We start from the raw sequence: 24,126 nt of genomic DNA, 5'->3' as shown, positions 1-24,126 counted from the left end.
AAAATGAGTCTCATCCAAACAACAACCCAAGACACTAAAGGACAGAGCACGTCATCAAAACTCGTACATGGAAACTATAATATGCTGCCATTCTACACCGTAAACACCTGGGGACAGACTTTTGTGTTCTTGGTCTCTGAATTTCTGGCATCTAGATCAAAATCAGCTGTGTATGTTCAAATGCCTTTGTTGATATGCCTTTCACATATTTATTAAAAAGTGCTTGCTTTCCAGGCATGTGCCAAACGAGGCAGAGAGATCTCTGCCCTCCTAGGGAATAGCCAATTACAGCCCAGTGTGGCACGTAAGGACTCTGATAGAGATGGGCGCAGAGCCAGGGAGAGCACATGGAAGGAGCTCCTTATCCCTTCTAAAAAGCAGAGCTCTACAGACCGAGTTAAGACTTAAAGGATAAAGAAAATCAAGTCGGGCAAAGAAGTTAAAACTCCTAAAGGATGGAGGTTGAATTCTGTGGGGTTTTGTTTCACACACAATGTCTGGTACATTGTTGTTGCTCATATTTAATGAAGAGGGTAATCAAAACATTGAGAGAAGAAAATGATTGCAATGTAACAGTAGAGCATTTTAGACGGGCTGTCTTCAGAGGCCGTCACTAGTTGCCAGTCCAAAGTCTTCCAGCTCCTACACTATTGCTAGTTGTCTGGCTCTCCTTTGCTCTTAGCATCATGCTTTGTCATTCCCCCCTTATACTCTGCTTAAGGTACTGCTTAAGGGGTGTGTGTGTGTGTGTGTGTGTGTGAGTATGTGTGTGTGAGTGAGTGTATTTCTATCTTTACCAGTCCAGAATGCTGTAAAAAGTAACGTTCCTAAAAAGACATACTGAGTCTCATTTATAAACCTTCACATAGACTATTTCCAATTCCAGTTCCAGCTCTGAAGCATTTCTCCAGCTAATTCCAATTTGTCATTTTTATGTCAACTTAGGTCACCCCTTGGAGGTCCTCCTATCTCCATCAAATTGGTTAGATTCCGCATATTCACTAGTAAGCTTACTATCTTCGCTGCATTGTAAATACTTGTCTCCCTGTGCACTACTCTCTACCCCTTCCCTATCCCACCACACGTGTGCACGCACATGCATGAACACACACATACATGACGGTACTGAAATCTTTGTGGACATTTTATTTCAAGATAGCACATAACAAAACATGACAAGAATTCATTCACTGAAGATACAGCCCTCATCTTTTCCCTGGTGAAGGGCACTAGGAAGACCCAGGGCAGGGAATCACATGGCATCTCCCTAGACTACTTCCTGAAGGCTAGCTGGTTCTAGCAACCTTGGCCAACCTATAAGTATCTAGGACAGCACTTGTTGGAGTTCCACCCAGCATTAATCATTCTGGACCAGGAATCCTCTGGGAATCCTTAGACCTAACAGCACTGGGGCATTTATTTCTGTCAGCTTGGAAAAATACAAGACTCCAGAGACTGACATTAATCTGCATTAAAGTCAAGAGATTTTTCTGACCCTGAGAAAACCTGAAAAAAGTACAAAGTGACTTTGTATGACCATGCCTTTTTCCTCTTGAACATATCTCAGTCAAGGAGTATAAAATATAATTTTGTTGACTAAAACAATTCCTTCTTTGTTTTAGGAAGTAACCACAATAAAAATTATAGTCTAAAAAATAATATACCTCCCAAGTTGGAGAAATAATTTGAAAATACAAATAAAACTGCTTAAAATATTGAGTTTTATATCTGAGCTAATAGTTCAAGAGTTTAGAGACTGCCAGGAGATGCCCTATATATTTTTTCTACCTTGATTAGTCCAAGAATGCTGGAAAAAAACAGCTTTTCCTCTTGGCATTTCAACACATCTGCTACTGGGTCCAGTCAGGACCATGTAATCCAGAGGATTAGACAAATAAAAAACATTTCACTAAAAAGAACGAAACAAGTTTTGCAATACATATAAAAAATGCATGGTTGAAATTTACATGCGAGGCTCCAGAGAATTCTTTTCAATCTGCTAATTTGTTTTGTCCTTAAAATACATACACAACATGGGAGTAATTTAATAATTATTTTTTAGGAAAGGGATTTTGGAATTGGAAAAAAAAATTGGGAAAACTTTATCCTTACTTTCTCATTTTACTTCTGAAGACTTGAGACTTGGAAAAGTGAAGTCACTTGTCCAAGACCATTCAGAAAAGTATCTACAGATCCAGCCTAGAGTTTGTGTCTCTTGATTAATAATATGCTTTACTCATTAATCAAACTTCCTAATAAAGATCTTGGCTCAAATAAACTTAGTACAAGAAAATATTTAATGGAAACATTATTTTCAAGGCTTCCTTTTATTGTAATTTTGTCTCATTCTATTAATCTCTCCATGTGGAATCTCTTCCAGAACAAGGCCTTAACACAGCTATACATGAAAAATATTTCAAAATTTTGCATTATAAATATTATAGTAAGATTATAATTGTAATATAAGATGTTTATTACAATGGTTAAACATTACTCAGATTTTACTAATAAAAATACACATTTTCTATTGGTTTAAAGGAGGGGTTATCTTTAAGCCTCTCATTATATTATATGTGATAAAGAACTCACTAATCAAGTTAATACTATAAAGACATAAACGACTTAACTTTATGGAAAAAATTATAACCAATATCTGAAGAAATTAACATGCAAAATCACTTTGTCTAATGAAATACATTCACTAAAAGTGTGCCTTTCTACTGAGGCTAGAATTTTTAAATTTTTATTTATTGATTGATTTTAGAGAAAGAGGGGCAGGGAGAGGGAGGGAGGGAAGGAGAGGCGGGGAGGGGAGAGAGGTAAACATCGATTTGTTGTCCACTTACTCACGCATTCATTGGCTGCTTCTTGTATGTGCCCTGAACTGAGATTGAACCTGCAACCTTGGTGTGTCAGGATGATGCTCCAACTAACTGAGCTACCTGGCCAGGGCTGAGGCTAGAAATTTTTAATGTAATTTTCTTTTTCTTTTTATACCTGAAAGCAGTACAACTAAATTGATTTCCAAGTGGAAAGTCTTTACTTTTTTAGTTATAATAACATGATACATTGGTTTTTAAACAATGCTCTGTAAATAGCCAAGGCATGAGCAAGGGGAGGGACAAGGAGATATTTTATTGATATTAGGCTCCATTGCTACTTCAACCAAAGTAGATCAGCTTTATGCTTTATGTGATTTACACATTATGATATTTTGTAAGAATTTTGTTTAAGAGAATACATACTCCATTGTAAAAACAAAAACAAAACTTTAACAAGTGAATGAAAGTTAACCTAACCAATAGTGGAAAACATGGACTATTGTGCCTTTGGATTTGAAAAAATAGAAAGTATAAATCAGTTATATAGCCTTGTGGTAAAAAAAAATTCAAATTTGAATCTCATTACAAAGAAATAATTAGATAAATCCAGAAAGAAACATTTCTGAGGAAAACTAACCTGGTTTCTTCAAAAATATTAATGGCAGGTATATAGCAGACTACTCTAGATTAAATGTGACTGAAGAGATCACAGATGCAATGAGTGTGTCTAGACGGGGTCCTGAATTCATATATATAAATACACCAGTAAAATTTACTCTGGGGACCGTGTGGGAGTGGATTTATATAGATGTACAAAGTCTGTCCAGAAAAAATCCAGCCATTATTAATACAATGAGAACTGTTTGTGTGATATTGATGTAACCTGGCAGCCAAGGAGAGTGGACTGGGATGTGCATGTGTGAACAATGACGACTTCACTGTACTAGTCAGTGGGGGTGGCAGACGCTGTTGAGTGAGCATGTGAGCAGCAGAATGTGTACCGTGTGGCCATCACATTCAGAACAACTGAGTGAGTGGAGCAATGAATCTGCATCAAATTTTGCGTTAAGCTTGAACATTCCTCCATGGAAACTACTCAGATGATTCAGAAGGCTGCAGCTATGGGCACCTAGTGACTGGCAGCTTCATTATGACAATGCCTCCACTCATGCATCACATCTTGTGCAGAGTTTTTGGTGAACCATCGAATCACCCAGGTGTCTCAGTCCCCCCTACAGCCCAGATTTGGTACCCTGTACCTTCTGGCTTTTCCCCAAACTAAAATCACCTTTGAAATGGAAGAGATCACACACTGTCAATGAGATGCAGGAAAATATGACAGGGCAGCTGATTGCGATTGAGAGCATTATGTGAGGTCCCAACGTGTCACCTTTGAAGGGGACTGCAACATCATTGTCCTATGTATAGTGTTTCTTGTATCTTTTTCAGTTTCTTGTATATCTATTTTTCATATTACAGGGCTGGATACCTTCTGAACAGACCTCATATAATTAAAAAATTTTATTGAATCAATTATAAATTTCTTGGGTTAATAAAAACATTACAAATGACTATCTTTCATAGTTGTGTGGAATACCAGTTTGTTCAATACAAAATGTGTTTGCATACTCTTTCTGATTGGGTCCCTGTAACACAGTAGTAGACATAATAGGAGACAGACTATTTTTCCCACTTAAAGATAAAAAGACTTAGGTACAAAAGTAATAGGTGATTTGCTCACAGTATAGAGCTGTATCACAGTATCATGCTGTTGTCCCCATGGTTAACCCGGGAACTACGTTTCCCAGAATCTACTCCCTTGGATGGTTCCAAGTTAGAGCTGGCCAAAAGAGGACTTATGAGATACTGGCAGAGAAAGTGAAGCAGCAGGCTGACCCTCATACCTTCATCAGATACGGTGATGTTCAAGGGCAGAGGTGCCCAGCAGTTCCCAGCTTTCCCCCTCTTCTACTCTCCTTCCTCCTTGCCTTCCCCAGGCTGTAGATGGTTCTAGACCCACCGCCAGATGCTTAATTGTACAACCCCAGGTAACACAGCTACACTGAAGCAACAGCTTTCCTTAGATCTACCCATTTTCGGTCTCACTTTGGTGGCTGGACCTGCTGGACTTCTGTGATTTCCCTGTAAGCTCTTGGTTGTCCCCCACATGCCAGCCCTTAAACATTAGTGGTCGTGGCCCTTTCACTGATTTTCTACCTTCACCTCCCAGACATTCATTCTCCAGCTCATCACACACTTGTGTAAATTTGTTTGTATAACAAATACTTCCATAACAACCATCACGCTTCTGTTTCCTTGCTCAACACTAATACACGGAAGTTGATTTGGTGGATAGTGAAACTAGTCCTCATCATTTAATCGCTTCCAAACCATCTGATTCCTACTCCAAAGCTCTTTACAGAAAGAAGTTCATAGCTTCTTTCCAATTTGACAAATAATGTTATTTTTAAGCATTTATCTTGGTGGCGGAGTTATGTATTTGTTAAATCTAAGCATCGGGAATAGCATTGGGAATGCTTCTCTTCTAAAGAGAAGTAAAAGGTCACTGTAAGCCCTAAATCGATGGAAACTCTTATTGACGTATTTATTACAGAGATCAAAATGTAATCATTTATCAAAGAATTGAAGGACCATAAAATAAAAAAAAAGAATTATGTACATAAAGGTAATTCTACTCTAGAAAATAATTTATTGGCTCTATGAAGCTTTATAATGACTTTAACGTATAAGGCAGAAAATTGAGAGCCAGAGAGAGGACATGTGTCCATGAATATTCATATTATTAAAGACAGAAAGGGGATTAGAAGACACATTGTATCTTTTAGAATATGTTTGAGTGTATTTGGCTCTAGAGACTAACAGATTGTTCTTTATTAAGGGATAAGTCCCCGGCGAGCAGTCACGAGATCAAAGCTCAGACCTTGGCTTGTACTCATGTTAGTGCCTATGACCTTGTGCAAAATACAGTGCCTCGGTCTTCTCACGTGGAAGCAAGGTGCACGGTATGTATTCATTAAATATTAGCAATTAACTCTCAGTTCATAATTTGGCTAATTTAGGTATATATATTGAATTTTGATAAAAATAGTTCTTAACCTCTAGAAAATGAGACATAGTAGGAAAGGACACACACACAGTTATTTGAAAATAAAAACAAACCACTTGTTGAGTTTATAACAGAATGGGGATACTGAACAGTTAACACAGAGCATCCAAATTAGCCCGAGAGTGAGGGTGACGCATTTCTCTAGGAAATCATAGTGGGGAGACTTATAGAGGACGCCTCTTAGGATCAATCCAAGTGGCAAAGTGAGGAAAGCAGTACTGAGCAGAGGGAAAAGCTGGGCTCACACACAGTCACACTGAAGACCTCAGCTAATCTCAAGTGCAATTCTGGACCTTGGATGGCCCTTCAGAATTGCTCCAAACTGGGGCAAGGGGATCTTTATGTACTCCTATATCGACAAGTCATTGAGTGTGATGTCCACAGGGAGGAGCAGTGACTTTGGGTGATGTGACTTTCTTCAGCCCCAGGCAATGCCCAGGTAGGGGACCTTGGCTATAAGCTGTTAGCCAGAAACCCACGAGGTGGGAGGAGTACTTCAGTTCTAAAGGGACGCAATAGGTTAGCGCATCACAGTATCCACCATAGTGGGTGTCCGGGAAGGCTTCCAGGAATAAGGGAGAGTCTTAAAAATTTAGAAGATTTTACATGTATGTATATAGGGTTGGACTATAGTATAAGCAAAAGCATAGAAGGTTTAAGGAAACTGCAGGCAACTACCGGAACATAATCATAATAAAGGAATGTCTGGTTGGGTGAGGTTAGGGGGAGGATATGACAGCTGAATAAGAAGGTAGTGGTCATTATGCTAAATGAAATAAGCCAGGTGGTGAGGGACAAATACCATATGATCTCACCTTTAACTGGAACATAATCAACAGAAGAAAAAAGCAAACAAAATATAACCAGAGACATTGAAGTTAAGAACAATCTAACAATAGCCAGAGGGGAGGGGGGAGGGGATAGTGGGGAGAAGGGTTTTCAGGAACTACTATAAAAGACACATGGACAAAACCAAGGGGGAGGGTGGAAGCAGGGGAGGGAGGTGGGTTTGGCTGGGGTGGGGTAGAGGGGTGGGGAGAAAATGCAGACAACTGTAATTGAACAACAATAAAATAATTTAAAAATGAAAAAAAAAGAAGGTAGTGGTCAGGCCATGAAGACTTTTAAATGGCAGACTGTAACCTGTAGATATTTGAACATTGTTGAAATACACAAAGGAGGGTGGAGACCAAGTCAGACTGTCTTTCAGAGAAAACGTCCCACGATAGTGTGGAAGATGTATTTGAGATCATCAAGACTGGAGGCTGGCATGCTCTGTAATAGCCTGGGTGTCAAATGACAAGAATCTAGATAATATTACCTCCCTAGAGGAAGTATTTAATAATATATTGATTATGTTATTTCACATAATATGTCCATTATGACACTCTTACATTATTGATTATTTTCTTATTTCTATTCTTCTGGGTTCTTTAGATTTCCTTTTCTATCTGAGAAAATCATTTGAATTTCCTTAGAGGATAAAAGAAAAAATATGTGCATTACATGCACATTTGTAAGCTTATCTGTCCATTCATAGCACTTACCTTTAGTCAACATGTGTCTAGAGCACGAGGAAAATTTTTTTCAAGTTAGACTTATACATATGGCTACAGCTATTACAAGAGTTTTTAAAATATAATTTCTGTTAAGATAGGATATTAAAAATTAAACCCTCAAAAAACTCCTGCATTTAATTTTAAAGAGAAAACATATAGAAAATATTAAAAAGTAAAACAAAAACCTAGCATAAATGCCAATTTTATTTCAATTGAATTTGAGCAGGTCAATTGACCCAAGTCTCAGTTTCTACATCTTTAAAATGTGTCTAAAAATACTTCCAAGTGAATGTCAGGATTAAATTAATAAAGTGCTAAAAATCATTTCATAGATTATATAATACTATACAAATGTCAGTATTAACACTTTTAATAATTTATCTCCACAAGGCATCGTAGTTCCGAGAAAAAACCAGCGAGCGGAGGGAAGACACAAAGGCAAAGCTGGGCGTGTGGAGTTCCACCGTGGGGCCATGTGAGGTGTGCTGGGCCCGGACAGTCAGGGCTGGGCCTGAGTGAGTGACGACACAGTGGAGAGGGGAGTCACACGGGTGTAGCTTCCCCTTTCCAAGCTTCTGTGCGACTTTCTTTGAGAGAGTGAATCTTGCCATTTCACAGTGTGCTTATTTTAACTAAGCTTTCACCAGCACAGGCACTATGTTTTAATGAGTTCTAATTTCCCACTTGATGCCAACGTGAATCTCAATACTTAATTGCGTGAGAAAGTGATGATTACTGACCTGTTTTCTGCTGATTCTTGGCAGGAGAGAGAGCCAGAGCCACCAACTGTATTACAGCAGCATGATAGAGTGGAAAGCACACTGAACTAGGTAGGAGTCAGACATTCCGTATTTGAGTCTTTCTCTCTCCCTGGGCAAAATATTGCATGTTTCTGAACCTCAGCTTTCTTTTCATTAAAACCAGAGGTTTGGAATTGAATTATTAAGTTCCTTCTGGGTTTATAGTTCTGACTCTTAAGATTCATAACACTCTCAAGAAAGAAGAGTGGAGATCTCAGAGTGTATGCCTCATTGTAGCTGGGAAGACTTACTTTGTAAAAATATTTTTAATTAAATTTATTGGGGTGACATTGGTTAATAAAATTGTACGGGTTTCAAGTATACAGTTCTGTTACACACCATCTGTATCACGCATTGTGTATTTATTGTTCAAAGTTAAATCTTCCATCACCATATATCTGACCCCATGTATCCTTTACTACCTACCCCACCCTTCTTTCCCGCTGGTAACCACCGTTCTGTCTGTGTCTGAGTTTTTGTTTGTTTGTTTGTCTGGTTTGTTCATTTGTTGCTGTTCACTTTACATCCCACATATGAGTGAAATACGGTTCTTGACTTGATTCATCCTTTTGATAATAGAACTTCATCATGTGGGTAAAGACCATTCCTTAGTGTTAAGGAACGGAAACTGCTCACTGAGAACAGTGGGGCACTCAAAGAGGAGGTAAGTGCTCTTTCCTCACACAGGCACAAGAATGACAGTCACACCATCCACCCTAAAGCCCCCTTCAGAGGCCCACAGTCCTCCTTACCCTGTTCAAAGACTCTGTCCCCGTAACACCACTCCAGCCTGGCAGGCACAGGCACGCGCGCACTCACACACACACTGAGAGACGTTTTGGAAAGGAACCAAAGAAAATTCTTCAGGAGCCTAGAAAAAGACTAGACTAATTATTTGCTAGTCCTATTGTCAGGCTGTCTGACATTAGCCAAGTTTCATACAGTTTCAAGTTTCAGGTCAAAACATTTACATAAGAGTACCCCTGATGTTTTACAGTGGTTTTTCTTGTTATAAAAATCTCAAAATATTGACCTCCTTGGAAACATTTCTTCTTACACTCCATTGCATTTTATAAATGTCTCTTCTTTGGTTTCTTGAGTTGCCATTATGTACACCCTCACTCCCCCCGCCCCACGAGACCGTGAACTCTTCAGATCTATTTCTCATCCTCTGTTGATGTGGTGACATCATCACTGTTTGTTAAGAAAATGATTATTATGTCTCCAAGGATCCAATCCCATACATAATTCATTAAAATACAATGAGATGCGTTCATGAAAAAGTTATAGATTCAAAGCCCTAAAGAATGACATGTCTCAAAGAGACAAATAAGCATCAGAAACAGTTGAACTATGAGGAGGGGGCCACACAAGTTGGAAAAAAAGCAGAAGGCTCTGGCTGCTTTCACTGCAGTTTGCTTGCAGCAATGTGCCAACCCTTTAACGCACACAATGGTGTCTCTCTGACCCCTGCAGCATAGCCATGATATTGAGAGTTTAAAGTCACTGCAGCTCTAATTTACTGATGACAAAACTGAGGCGCACACAATTATTAATGACATGCTACTGGCCAGGTATTGCATTAATGGGCACTGATATAGAAGTAACTAAAATATGTTCCCATATGTTTAGTGATCTAGTTCGTAACAAAGCTGGACAGTGAGGTCTGGGAAACTAGAGATCTCATCCATGACTGCAGCATTTCTAGTGAACAGCAGAGTTCCTGGAACACAGAATAACACAGCGGGTGTGAAGGGAATCTCCCATACCGCATTCCTTGCTTAGTCATTTTTAATTTTTTTTCTTGTATGAGCTGCTCATAGAAAAAATCAGAGATGTTAACAATTAAGTGTATAGATTGTCTATTTTTTTCTCTACATCTTTAAGGATGGACTGTGTATATTGATGTCATGATTTGGATTTATTTTTGTCTTTTACATTATTTCCCCCCAAAAATCTAAATTATGCCTCACCTGAATTTTTATGTCAATTATTCAAAAACATAAAGTTTTATTCCTCTTTTATCACCTTCAAAATAATGTGAAAAGTAATAATTTAAGAAAGGTAAAAAAAAGAATATATAAGTAGAACATCTTTTGACAGAAGGAAGAGTGTATTTATTCCAAGCCACCGAGTTTGGATAAATTCTGTCACCAGCTGTATATGTATGAATCCACTGAAACTTTATAACAGTAACAACAGCACTAAGAATATTGTGCTTAATTCCTTATCTTCAAAAATTGAGCCAACATCAAGACAATCGTCTGTGAAAATTGGAATTCCAAGCTTTTCAGAAGTCTTTTCAAGGCTTGTTGTATCTTTGTCAGAGGCCTAGACAAACAACCTGATTTTCAACTGAAGGATGACTTTCATCATCTTTTTTTCACTCTTTTCCATTAAAACTATTAAGTGGGCTAGGCCCAAGGCAATGGAGCACCATAGGGAAGGAAGACTTACCTATAGTTTTGCTTTTCATTTCCTATGTGGAATCTGTCATACTGTGAATAGGCTTGGTTTCCTTCCCAATCCATTAACTGGATTCTTAGCGTGTACTGCCTCTGACTGGTCATGGCAAAAATAAACTCATTCCCCAGCCAGTATTCACCGGAGGGGTTTCCAAAACCCTGTGAAAGAAGACAGAGATGCAGTTGTTACTTCAGAGAGAAAGTATGTTCCTGTTCAGTATTAACTATGTTCTAAGTAATAATTAAACATTTTGAAAAGATAAATTTCTCTCATATTTTTACACACTTTTTAAAATTGCTGATTCAGTATTTTTCTGCTGTGTTTCCCTTCATTGAGGCTTATATCTAGTTCTTATTAGGGGAAAACCTTGTGTTCACATCTGTGTAGATTAGATGTTTTGGATTAAATGAATCTGATTAATGGGTTTAGCCAGCAAACACTTCTATCTCATAGCTTGCTTTTAAAAATGTTTATAAAATACTAGTTAATGGAATATTTTTAAACATAATTAAATATTTTCCAATGAATTATCAGGGTAGTATCAGACAGTTATTTAACAATACTGTTATTGTTTATGTTTTCATTATTATTCAGCTTTAATATTCTCATTTAAAAAAAATTTCAATTACAGTTGACATACAATTTTATGTCAGTTACAGATATATAGCAGTGATTAGACATTTATATACCTTACTAAGTCCTCCGATAAGTCCAGTATATATATATAGTTATTGACACCATATAGTGTCATTCCAATATTATTATTACCTATATTATACTCCACATTCCCATGACTATTTTTATAAATGGCAGTTTGTACTTCTTAATCCCTTCACCTTTTTCACCTATCCCCCCTAACCCCCCTCTTATCTGACTACTATCAATTTGTTCTCTGTATCTATGAGTTTGTACCTATTTTGTTTATTTTATTTGTTAGATTCTACATATAAGTGAAATCATGTGGTATTTGTCTTTCCCTGTATGACTTATTTCAGAAGAATATTTGCTAACGATACATTCAATATGGGTGTTGATATACAAAATATATAAGGAACCCATACAACTTAACACCAAAAAACCCCCGATTTGATTAAAAAATGAGCAAAGAACCTAAATAGACATTTCTCCAAAGAGGAAAAATAGATGGCCAGCAGACACACAAAAAGGTGCCTTGCCTCAGTAATCATCAAGGAAATGGAAAGGAAAACCACAAATATCTATTTACTTATACTTGTCAGATGGTTATCATCAATAAAATCAATGAACAAGAACTGTTGGCAAGGATATGGAGAAAAGGGAACTCTTAGGCACTGTTGAAAGGATTGTAAATTGGAACATCCATTTTTGAAAACGGTGTGAAGATTCCTCAAAAAATTAGAAATAAAACTACCATATAACCTAGAAATTCCATTTTGGGGTATTTATCCAAAGAAATCCAAAATACTAATTTGAAAAGATATATGCACTCCTACAACATAACATTCTTATTTTAAATTAGCAATTGGCAAACCTGCAAATCCAGGACTGTAATCATTCACTGGCATGAATTTGAATTTTGAGGCAGAAGGCTGAACATAGGAGCTAGTGAGTGAGCCTCGCTGGCTGCTCATATGGCTCTATAGTATTTTTAGGGCAATCCCAGTCATGGTTATTAAGTGTTCAAAATAGTTTCGTTGTGGGGGGAAAATGTTGTCCCCAAAAGAAAGGCAACTCTTAATGTTGGAGGTATTAATGATAGGAAAATAAAGAACCCTAAGTAGCTATTGGCATTCTAGACTTTGTGTACTCACAACTGCCTCAGAAAGTATTCCTCAGTAATGCCTGAAGTTTGACGTAATGGTTCTGCACGTCTGTCTACTGGCCAGGCTGTGAGTTCATTGAGGACAGAAGTTGTGTTGTACTTGCGAACCCTCAAAGGCTTGTGGAGAACTGGCATATTCTGAACACTCCATACATTTTACTGACGTTCAAAGAGAAAGGAGGAAGGAGGGAAGGAAAGATGAAAGGAGGAAACAAAGGAAGGAAGGAAAGAAGGAAGAAAAACACTACGGCAATTTGTAATGGTATTCAGAGAAGTAACCTTAAAACATAATTCTTGTTGTTGGTATTTTGGTTAAAATGTGTGTGTGTTTGGTTTGTTTTTTTGTTTTAGAGAGAGGAGAAGAGAAAAGGAGAGGTATGTTGATATGAGAGAGAAACATTGCTAGGTTGCCTCTAATACAGCCCCAGCTGGGAATTGAACCCACAACCTAGGTATGTGCCATAAGCCACACCAGCCAGGACTCAGGAAAGTTTTTCTTCAAGTGCCCAACTGAATCATAATCAATGAAGGTCTGGTTGAAAACCAAATTTCCTGGCCCCACACTGAACTAAAATATGTAAGAGCCAGCCCCATGGATCTGCACCTGAATACGCTCCCAATTTGTCTTGCACTTTTCATATTTAGAAGGCGTACTTCCAGTAATAACAGGATATGCTCTGATGTTTCAGAAATAAACAGAATCTGGTTAATTGAGGTATTCATTAATATAGGTTTTATTTTACCTATATTAAGAAAAAGTATGTGGAAAGAAGTAAAATAATTACGTCAACCCTTATTTTCTCAATACAGATGATAGAATTTGGAAAATCTTTACTTTAAAATTTCTTGTATATCAACTATATAGAATTATAACTGCATTAGAAGTGTTCTTAACTGCTTTCTCCTTTAACCCACTTAAGACATGAATCAGTATTTTCCATTCCTTCTTTAAAATATATTGATGCCCAGAGTATATCAAAGGAATTAAATGTATTTGTACACTACTGTCTCTGCCAATTAAGTTACTTACCAAAGCCAGTTGTGTTTGGTCGCAAATACGCTTATGCCAGATCTGTTATTGTAATGATAAGATTTATAATGTTATGTAAATAAGTTAAATACTAGTGGGTAAAACAGGTTTTTTAAAAAAAACCTAATTTAAATATTTAGGTTTGCTTGATAAAAGCAAATCCTTAAAAAAAATTGCTTTTGAATTATGTGTTGCTGAAACAACTGTAAAAGATTGGGGAAAATAAAACATTAGAGGATTTTTAATTGTTGCACATGTCTCTTACTTGCTCTAGTTTAAAGAAACAAAAGCTAGAAATTTGATGCATTTTATTATGGGAAAGTTTATGATGAAAGAACCACTTACCCAGAATTCCAAGGTTTGGTCCTACATTTAAAAAATGGATAAATGAATGCTTTTTTAAATTTAAAGTTAAAATAAAATGATGTAGGCACAGGTTTAAAATTGTTCTCCAGTTTAACTTAGGTTTTGATGAACTGAACACCCTCTGTCCAGACTGCACTGGGTATATTCATGTGCGCCCCCAAGAGCATCTACCTGTAACTCTGAGTAAAAATATAGAACCCAATGAAGTCAGGATTCCCGTGGCTTCTTCTCTGTTCCTAAAATACTCAAGTCACATTTGGCAAAAGTTCCACAGTGGCAGGAAATATTAGAGCAATTTAGGATGTGCTAAGAATTTTAAACATTCTTATGGCAGTTGGTGCCACACACCAGGCAGAAGAGCAAAGCTTACCTTCTCCAATGAATAAGCAAAACAGAAAGTTACAGAGGACTGGTCAGAGAATTAGCACATTCTCAGATGCATCAGCCACTGGGAAGAAAAAAAAGCCTGCTGGGGTTTTCCTTGCATTTCTTCTCAGCTCAGACATGTCAAAACTCCCTCTAGCCACTTGACAATTCCCTCTTCCATGTAGTCAGAAGGGATTCACAATTGTACTGAATGTGAATAAGGAGGCTGGGAATGATGAAGTGTTAAGTTTTAGGTCACATATTTCCATGCTGTTGAAAGCGTTGCATGGATAAAACTCCCCAGCGTCCCCAGGGAAATGTAAGAGATCTCCTGCGAGCCTCACAAATGGACGAGCATTAATGTCATTCCTACAAGCCTCCACCCCTGTCTTGGCATGCAGACTTGTACCTCCTTCTAAGTGGGATTAACATCCCTTCCTAAACAGTTTGATTTTTTTTCTCACTGAGAAAAAGAGGAAGAAGCAACTGGAAAGTAAGCAACAAAATTTGTTGCAGGAAACCAAAATTCTATTTCATGTACCTTCCTGATAAACTATCTACGCATGCTCTATTGTGGGAGCAAAATGTTGGACTACAATGAATCAAATGGCTATTGGAGAGAGTGTAGGGAGGAAACCTTCTAAAGGCTAAAAGTGCAGCGATGCAGAAACAACTGTTTCATGGTAGGGATGAAAAATAAATGAAAGATGGGGAAATGGGTTCCCACATTAATAAACTGTCTATTGTATAATTTATCAGACTGACCGTGAATCTGATGCCTAACAACAAAGGCTTGGCTTTGATTAAATAACTTCTACTCCCTGTCTCTGTTCTAATTTGAAGCCTTTCTGCCACTATTGCTGTGGACAGTCTGACATCATTTCTGAGCCTCAGTGTCCTTCTGCAAAACACAGCTTAAAATATGGTTTCCATACAGAGTGCTATGGGTAAGAAATAAGATAATATACCTAAAGCATTTAGCTCAGTGTTGATACATGAGAAGCACTTAACAAAATTCTAGTTGTTGTTATAGTCAGAGCATATATCACAATACACAGTAATTTTCTGTTAACTTGTCTCTCTCCGCTGAGACTGTGAGCTATTTGAGGGTGAGCAGATTCCTTTTTATTTTGTATGAGAAAGGGAAGAAAAATAATCCAGAGTCTTATTTTAGCCTAAAAAGGAGTAAGAGGATACTGATACAATTCTTTAAAGGGCCTTGAGATGCTAGGAACTACTGTATTCTTATGACAGGTTGAGTGTTGGTTTATACAAACGAGTGGTATAATTTTAATCCAAAAAGATAAATATTGAATAAGAAATTAGGACCAACAGGTTGCAACTGAGGCTAATCTATGACATAAACCGAAGTGCGGACTACCTTCTTATTCTTATTTCCACTTCCTACCGCCAAAGAGCAGCTGCCTTCAACTTCCCTCTGCTGCTGTTTATTTTAATCGCTTCCTCTTTATATCTCATAAATTTCAGGATCTACCAAAAAAGGTAATTTTTGAGACCTTAAACCCATGCCAATAAATTGATAGTTCTGACAGTTGCTTTCACCCTGGAGTGCATATCAAAAATAGCTGTGGAACTTTCTAAAAATATAGAGGACTTGGCTTCCCTGCATGCTGGTCCTGACTGAGTGTGTCTGGGGTGGCTTTAGAGATCTGCACATTTGAAAGTTTCACTGCTGAGCCTGCTGTACACCAAAGGTGAAGAATCATACTATCCTGCTGTGAAATAACTATTCCGAGGGCAAATTAGAAAGAATATATTAACCAGATCAAATTATCTGAGTGGTACACAGGGAAGAGAGAGGCAAAAAACCTCATCTTCATATTCAGATCCATATTAAGGGGCAAGTTTTGAATACGTATTGTGGATTGTCCCTGGAAAAAATTCATATTTATGACTGGAATACAGAGATGGCCAATGGACATTAAAAGTAGTTTCCCACATTATTATGCACGTAACAGCTTACCTACCATGGGTCTATATTTTATACCAAATAGCCTGTAACATCCATAAAAATCAAAATAAAAGCTTAAACAAAATTCAGTGCTGATACTGAAAAAGCAGCAAGTTCTTAGTGAATTAATATACAATAGCAATGAAAATAGAATTTCTTTTTCATAAATGAAATCTCATAATGTCATACCATATTCTTTCATGAAAACTACTGTGTTTAGTTATGCCAATCACAATCACATAAAAGATTTTTATACCATAATCCAGATATATTATTAATTCTATTTCTCCTTTAGCTCCTTAATAAAAGGCAAAAAAAGACACTGTAAATTAACTTAAACTGATGCTGACTTAAAACTTGCCTTAAAACCACATATTGTTTTAAAAATGCACACAGAGAAAAGACTAATACTCATTAGTTTTTGCCAAAACTTGCAGAAATGTTCAGTTGTGGTTTGTATTTTTCCAAGTTAATAAAATAATTGTCTCAGATACTTTATTTGTTTTGTCTGATAATATTCATAGGAAGTGTCGACTTTTTATAGCTGAACACAATCGAAACCAGACATAGCCCATGTATCCTATGGGTTTCATCTCTTCCCATATAAGTAATTAAAGAAAACAGATAAGTAGCCGTGGGGGCTGAGCTGTGGCTTCCAAAGGTGCTTTAATTCACAATTCAGTTGTGCATTTCCGATAACTGCTGAGACATTCAGTCCAAGAAAGATCAAACAAAGGATTTCTTTCCACATTTTAAATTTCTTAAAGATTTTTCTCTTTTTAATGCAAAGATGTTAAAATGCAGTTGAAAATGTGCTCTTAATTTCTTTCCAGAAACAAAGAACTCCCAGAAGGTATGGTGCTCAGACTGAAATATTTGAGTTAATAGGAAGCTCTGTTTATGGGGGCAATTGTTTTCAATACAAAACCAGGTTGTCTCCAGGGCACTAGTCACTACCTTCCATAAAGTCAGGCCACTGGGGTACTGTTTGGAACTCCTAGCTTGATTGGGCTTTGTGTGCAAAAGTACTGCTGATAAGTGTTATTGCTGGAGGCCACGAAATAGTATTTGCTTGGCTTGAAGGAGTTAATATAGTTCCCTAAGTGCCTCATTAAAAGGGCCCACTCCAGACTTCCCTCTCAGCAAACATCTTTACAAATCCATAAACCAGTATTTGCTGAATCTCCTCATAAGGAAGGTTAAGTAAAAACAAAGCTCAGGGAAAAAGAGTTTTGTAGGCTTAAAGCCAAAGAATCAAACAAGTAGCAAATCTCCCGTGTTGAGAGGTTTAAAAATGATAACCTTAACCTATGATATATACTTGTAATTTCACGTTGACCATCTTCACATATTTTGTTTTCTGAAAAACTTAGGAGGCAAGAGGCAGCCCTTAGGCATCAGCCAGTGTGAAGGGAAAGAAGAGGAAAGGCAGAGAAGGAGGTGGGATGAAACTTGATTTCTACACTCAGTGTCGGAGAAAGAAGTGAAGCATCTTAGGTTGCATTAGTAGATGAGTGAAGATTGAGGAGGAAGTGGTGCGTGCCAAGAAGTTCTCGTGTTCCTAAAGGATGTACACACCCCAGCAGCCAGTTCTTCTGATGCAGAGCGCACAAGTGGGTGTGGTTGATGAGAACTGGCCTGAGGAGTCAGCATCTGTCCCTTGCGGAGTCCTGTTACTTTGTCTCTAGGTGAAAGAAAAGCTCTGGGGGAAATGAGCACTTTCTACCATGAGTTTTGGTGAAAATTAACCAAGTTGTAACACACAATGAATTCTTTTAGTTAAAACAAATAAGTCGTTGGACTCATTTTTGCTAAAATGTTTCATAATTTTGGAGCCTTATCTCATTTACTACCTGTGCAGAATGAACACACTGGGCTGATAAATTGTTCTAGTTTGAAGAAAACATGACGGTCTTTCTATTTTAAAGAGGGAGAGGGGAAGCTTCATAAAAGCTATGATTAAAAGATAATTCATTCTCATTCCAATAATGAAAATGCATAATTAAAGTGTATGTATATATATTTAATAAATACTTACAAGACATTGGTCAATACCATACTTCATGTCAGTCTCTCTTACTTAATGTGACGAGTTTGTCGAGGCAGCAGCAGATGCTTACAGCTAATAATCCATTATTTTGGAGAGTCACCATGATGGCAACTTTATATTCATTTTTCCTATTATTACCAATATTCATAATAAGGTATTGTAGATTTGCCTAAACCTGTACCTATAGTCTGAATCTCAGATGACTTCTTCACATCCCATTTTAGTCATGAAAGTAATCAAGAGCTAAGGTTTGCAAAATAATATTTTTGGCAGAGTTAAGTAAAAATGTTGCCGTCTTTGAGTAATAATAACAACTACTGTTTATTGAACAGTCAGGGTGCCAAGTACTTTACTTATACCTAATCCTCACAACACCCCTGCAAGGCAGGTGAGGTATTATTATTACTGTCCCCTTTTAATGAGTGAGAAAGTTAGGTATGTGTTAAATGATTTGCCAGACAACACCTTATTTATAAATGACAGAGTGAAGACTAGGAGTGATAATGTAATGCAAGGTGCTCTTTTAGAACTTAGGTTGCTCCTCGCCATATGTTCTTAGAATCACATGGGCAGAAAGAGACCTTAAAATCAAACCAACTTTCCAATTCTCCATAACAACCCTGGAATATGGTGATTTACCTTCTACTGGGGTGTTTTCACTGAAGAGTGCTCCTTACCACTTAACAGCCGGTCCATTCAGGTCAGAAAGAACCATTAGAGAGTTTTGTTCACATTTAGTCAAATTTTGCCTCTCTGGAATGTCCCTCCATTCATTATGGAGATTCCTTCTTTAGAACAATGTTAAAATATAGATTCTAATTCAGGAGGCCTGGAGTGGAGCTTCAGATTCTGTATTTCTAGTAACTCCGAGAGAATGCTAGGGCTGCTAGTCCCTGGACCACACTTTGAGTAGCAGGTTCCAGGACCTCACCTCTATCCAGTCAATTAAAACAACTATCGGGTTTATACCTAATTGTTTTTCTCCAGGTTAGACACCAATTATTCACCTGCTCCAAATATGGTCTCTCGATTCCTCCCATACTGCTTGTACCCTCTGGGATGAGTTCCCTCATTGGCAAACCTCCAGAACTGAAAGCATATTCTTGATGTAAACAGACCATGGCAGGCAGAGGATGTACCACATTTTTACAACTAAAAACTATTACTAATGTAGATCGTGTACATAAGTCTTTGTTTTTTTTCTTAGTAGCTGGCGACATAAAATGAGCTTATACTCATGTAAACCTCTCCATGTTTCAAATACTAGGTTCTTAAGCCAGTCACCTTTGTCCCCTATTCTTACAGTTAATTTTGCATATTTTTGGTCTGGTAAAAGACTTTACATTTATCTCTGTAGAATTCTATTTTTTGGGGCTTCCTACCTTTCTATCTTGAGTTTATTGTTTATTAAAGGCATCAAGATTCCAACTGTGTGAAACTCCAAACTTTATTAACTTACATTCAGAGTGTTCAACTGAGTGTCTGATAAAAATGTTGTAGGCTCAGAGACACCACCTGAGATCTTCCTTTATTTACTAAAACCCCTTATTTACTGTTATTCAACCAACAACAGACCTACTAATGGATGAACTGTGATGTCCAATGACCAATTTTACATATTGTTTATGAGACAGCACTTAAGCTGGTAGAGCACTTTTCCTCACCTTTTTCTAACCTTCTTTCTGAGAGAGAAATCTGTCAAAAAATGGTCAAGAGAATTATCCAAAAGATTTAGGTGTTAAAAAAGAAAGAGAGAGAATTAGTGCATACATGAAAATCCCCTCCCATTACGGTGGCTGCCTTGACATTCTGTTGGTAGATTTTAATACTTAATATTATAGGCATTGGGTATATGATTATTGAATTATAAATTATTTTAACCATCTGTATTATCTTGAAAAAGTTTATCTCCAACTGGTTCATTTTCCTCTCAAAATGGAGACAATATTAGCTACAATTGCTGTAGTTTGATATTTAGAAATTAGATGAGATTTATGTATAGGGCTGGCACGTGCTAAGCATTGTAAAGGTTAGCTGAGAACACGGTGATGATGGTGACGACGTCTGCGGTTATTCTGGAGACCCTGAGGAACCATGTTTCACAGTTCATACCCTCGTGTACTCCTTTCACCTTGAGTCTGGACTGGCCCTGTCATCAACTTTAACCAAGAAAAAAAAATGCAGTGAAAAGGAAACCAAGCTATTTCTGTATCTAACAAACCTTAAAAAGGCCTAGAAGCTTGAGGGATGCCCACTGCCACTTAAGACGTTTGATGACCCTGCTTCACGGTACTCAGAGAAGTCCGACCCAGCCACGTGGAGGAGCTCTCAGGCAACAGCCAGCAACAGCTTGCCAGCCGCGTGAGGGAGTCCATCCTAGCAGCTGTCTTGCTCTACAACCCACACCTCCGCACAGCTCCCTCGTCTTGACTCATGGACCCAGCCTGGGTCTGAGTTCTAGCTTCCCCCACCCTCATTTGACCAGGAACAAATCCAGGCAATATATAACAGTTCACCAAAGAATTTCAGTAACACATTTCTCTTTCTAATGCACACATGGAAATAATTTAGTGAAAATGATTTATGAGTGTCTTGTGTTTAATGAAAATAATGTCACTAATTTATCATTTTATTCTTAAAATAACTGAAAAAAACACCTAAAATTACAAGGATTTATCACATAGTGTGGCAAAAATAACCTCATGATGAAACATCAAAAACGACTTAAATTCTTCTATCTTACCATTTTATATTCTTTCCAACCTCTTTGGAAATCCACACTTCCATCTTCGCGATGTTGTATAACGGTCCAACCTCCCCCATTAAGATCCATGTTGCAAAATACCTGACAGAAAAGGGGGAAATAAAGTCTAGTAAAAAAAAATTATGTCTGTTTTAAAGAGACATGTATCAGATATGTTTTAAAGTAGAAATAGAAAGGATAGGCCTATAGATAAAAGAATAAAATTTACTATGTTGAAAAATGTTACTTTAGACATACTATTGGTTATTCTTCTTATATTTAGTTGTTTCTGATTAATTTCCATAAAAAATGAATTATTTATGAACATTTAAATCCATCATCTGAAAACTGTCTCAGTCTCAGATTATAAAATTTTTTTAAATCTTTTTTTAAATGTTAATAGGTACTAGTGTTAGCTTAATTTTTAAAAATGGTACTAACGTTTCCAAAAGTATAGACCATTTCATTGTCAAAACATAAAACTTGAGATTTTTAAATCTTTAGTTAATTGAAATGACATACAGTAATAAGAAAGGTTTCAGAGAAACAATTTTATAAAAAATCATTTATATTTAGCTATTACATATTTCATTGCATATTAACTTCTATGCACTTACATAACTATGATAATTATTCCTGAATGCTTCAATGTTACATTAGAGGCAAACTTTTGTCCTTGGCATATGGAGAACACATTACTCGCATGAATTTTCATCATGAACAGTAAGAGGGGAACATGACATGCTGTATTCCTTCTGACCGCAACAAGCATTTCTTTCCCATGTGGAAAAGTTATCCAGATCTTTCAAAGACTTATGCTTATTTCAATTATTCTAAATACAATAGTATTTATTTAGAAATTTATTCATTTCCCCCAGAGTCTACCCAAGGAGAGAAACATATCTGTAATGGGATTATCTTTGGAGAGCAATCACTATAATTGGTGCAGTATGAACGTGGCAGTTTGATTATTCAAGGGCCCAACTGTGGGGAATACCATTCCTCTGGCAATTCACTACAAGAGCACTTTGGAGGCTGGCTGAAGGTGGAGAACGGAAGCAATGGCAGCAGGCAGGCTGTGTGGGCACAGCGCTAAACTCTGGTTCAAGGAAAAAACTTCAAGTGTTGTCCTTGAGGCATTACATTTGGGGCACAAATAGCTAAAGGGCAGGGAAACAATGGCAAGAACTGTCATTCAAAGGACAAATTACCCATGTACTTCTTCAGCATGAAAGGAATGAAAAAATACATGCCTATTTTAGAGTATATAAATAGGTAAACTGCTCTCCAGGGGGCTGGATGTCTTTCTAATTTGACAACGGCCACCCATCAGTATGTCTTTGTAATCCCTAGGAATTGACTCACCTCCAAGATTATAAATGTGAAATGTCCCCCCCTTAACCCTTAATCCTTCTGTCCCTTAATCCCTTACCCCTTCTGCCCCTGATCATTATTGTCAACATAACCTCTGGCTAGTCTTTTGCCCTCCTTAAGTCTAATTCCTTCACTCAGTTATTTTTCTGTGTTGCAATGGGAGATATAAATGATAAATAAAATATGGGTCATGTCTTGAAAAATGCCTAAAAGTTTGAACAGTGACTACTCCTTGGGAATCAGGAAACGCAGGGGTCCACAGTTTCCAATGCCTATGACCGGAAGAATAATGAAGACAGTGATCTGAATGAGAAATTTCAGGACAAGAACTAATGAATGGGAAAAGAAAATGGTCATGGTTTTGAACGTGTAAAGCAGCATAGTTATCCAAAAGGGGGAGTTTATTGATCGGTTGGAGATGATCAGCTGGAGGCAGACCAAGGATAGAATATGGAGAAGAGAACACAGGAATAGGAAAGGGAGAGCTATTAACAATAGCATGCTTGTTAGGTGCCAGGTCATCTAAACTCTTCACATGCATATTCGAACTTATCTAACAACAATCCTGTAATATGGGTATGACTATTATCCCCATTTTGCCGATGGAAAAAACTGAGGCTAGAGTACTTCAGTAACTTACCAACGGTTATTCTTAACAACAAGTACTTGATCCAAGATTTGAACTCCAGGTCTACCCAATTCAAAATGGTATTGGGAGTAATAAGCTTAAAAATGGCAGCTGATAGTTTGAAGATGGACTGTCTAAAGATGAAAAGAAAGAAGTGGAAAGAGATGTGTGTTGGGGGGGATAATAGAAGATCCAAGAATGGGCAACTAGTGGGGATAAAATAAATCAATAACCTTTAAGAAGGCAGTGCCTAGCCTATAGTGGGTACTAAATGAATACTTGTTGAATAAATAAGAGATGCAAGAAGGAAAGATAAAAAAGAAAAACTTGATTAATGTAATGCAGTAAAAGAAGGGGATGGGTTTTCAGTTGGGGAAGTGATCAACTTAATCAAATATTCCAGAGAAGTCAAGACAAATAAAGATTAAGAAAATACAGTCAAATTTAAAATGAGGAGATGTTAGTGACCTTGCAAAGAGAGAGTACAGGATTCCTGTGACAATAAAATCCAGATGGCACAGGTTAAAGAGGGCACAGGTGGTGATTCAAGACCAGTGGCCAAGGAGGAACTTGACTGTTGAAACTTAAGAGCAAGTGAAAATGTTGAGAAAACATTTTGCTAGGGGAAACTGATGTCATCATTGCTTAATTAAATTTTACCCTGCCTTGACAGGTTAATCAAGTATTTTTTCTTCCAAATTCTTATATTCTAATGGACATTGATTGCCTGATATCTTGCCAAACTGTGTTTGCAAACCTATAAATTCCACTTACATACTTGGGGAAAGAAAGAACCACATTTATAAATATCGAGTATGTAGAGAAAACTATTATTTACAGTTTTTATTACTATTATCTATGTTATTAAAATTCTCTGCAAAGTTTTAAAATAACTCACAAAGTTTAGGAAAAGACAACTTTCCTTTAAAGAAAGGCATTCAGTGACTTGAAAATGTTAAGATATTTTGAGAGCTCTTCCTAATAAAAAGCCAAAGTCAGAGAGAGCTACATGGGAGATAGAA

At 37.2% G+C, this 24,126-nt stretch overlaps 1 protein-coding gene across 2 annotated transcripts in view; it reads right to left on the bottom strand.

The window, feature by feature from the left end:
* Positions 1-24,126, bottom strand: part of ANGPT1 (angiopoietin 1) — a 243,009-nt gene that overhangs the window by 29,223 nt on the left and 189,660 nt on the right. For both annotated transcript variants that reach the window (XM_024572233.3, XM_024572232.3), the window contains exons 6-7: positions 21,103-21,204; positions 10,766-10,932 (exon numbers count right to left, since the gene is read on the bottom strand). In XM_024572233.3, the coding sequence (XP_024428001.1) occupies positions 10,766-10,932; positions 21,103-21,204 (269 nt within the window). The remainder of the gene's footprint in view (positions 1-10,765; positions 10,933-21,102; positions 21,205-24,126) is intronic.

The sequence above is a fragment of the Desmodus rotundus genome, chromosome 8, assembly GCF_022682495.2.
Source record: "Desmodus rotundus isolate HL8 chromosome 8, HLdesRot8A.1, whole genome shotgun sequence".
In the NCBI taxonomy this organism is placed as follows: Eukaryota; Metazoa; Chordata; class Mammalia; order Chiroptera; family Phyllostomidae; genus Desmodus; species Desmodus rotundus.
The sequence above is the reverse complement of the archived record's forward strand: the minus strand, read 5'-3'. Positions and strand labels throughout refer to the sequence as shown.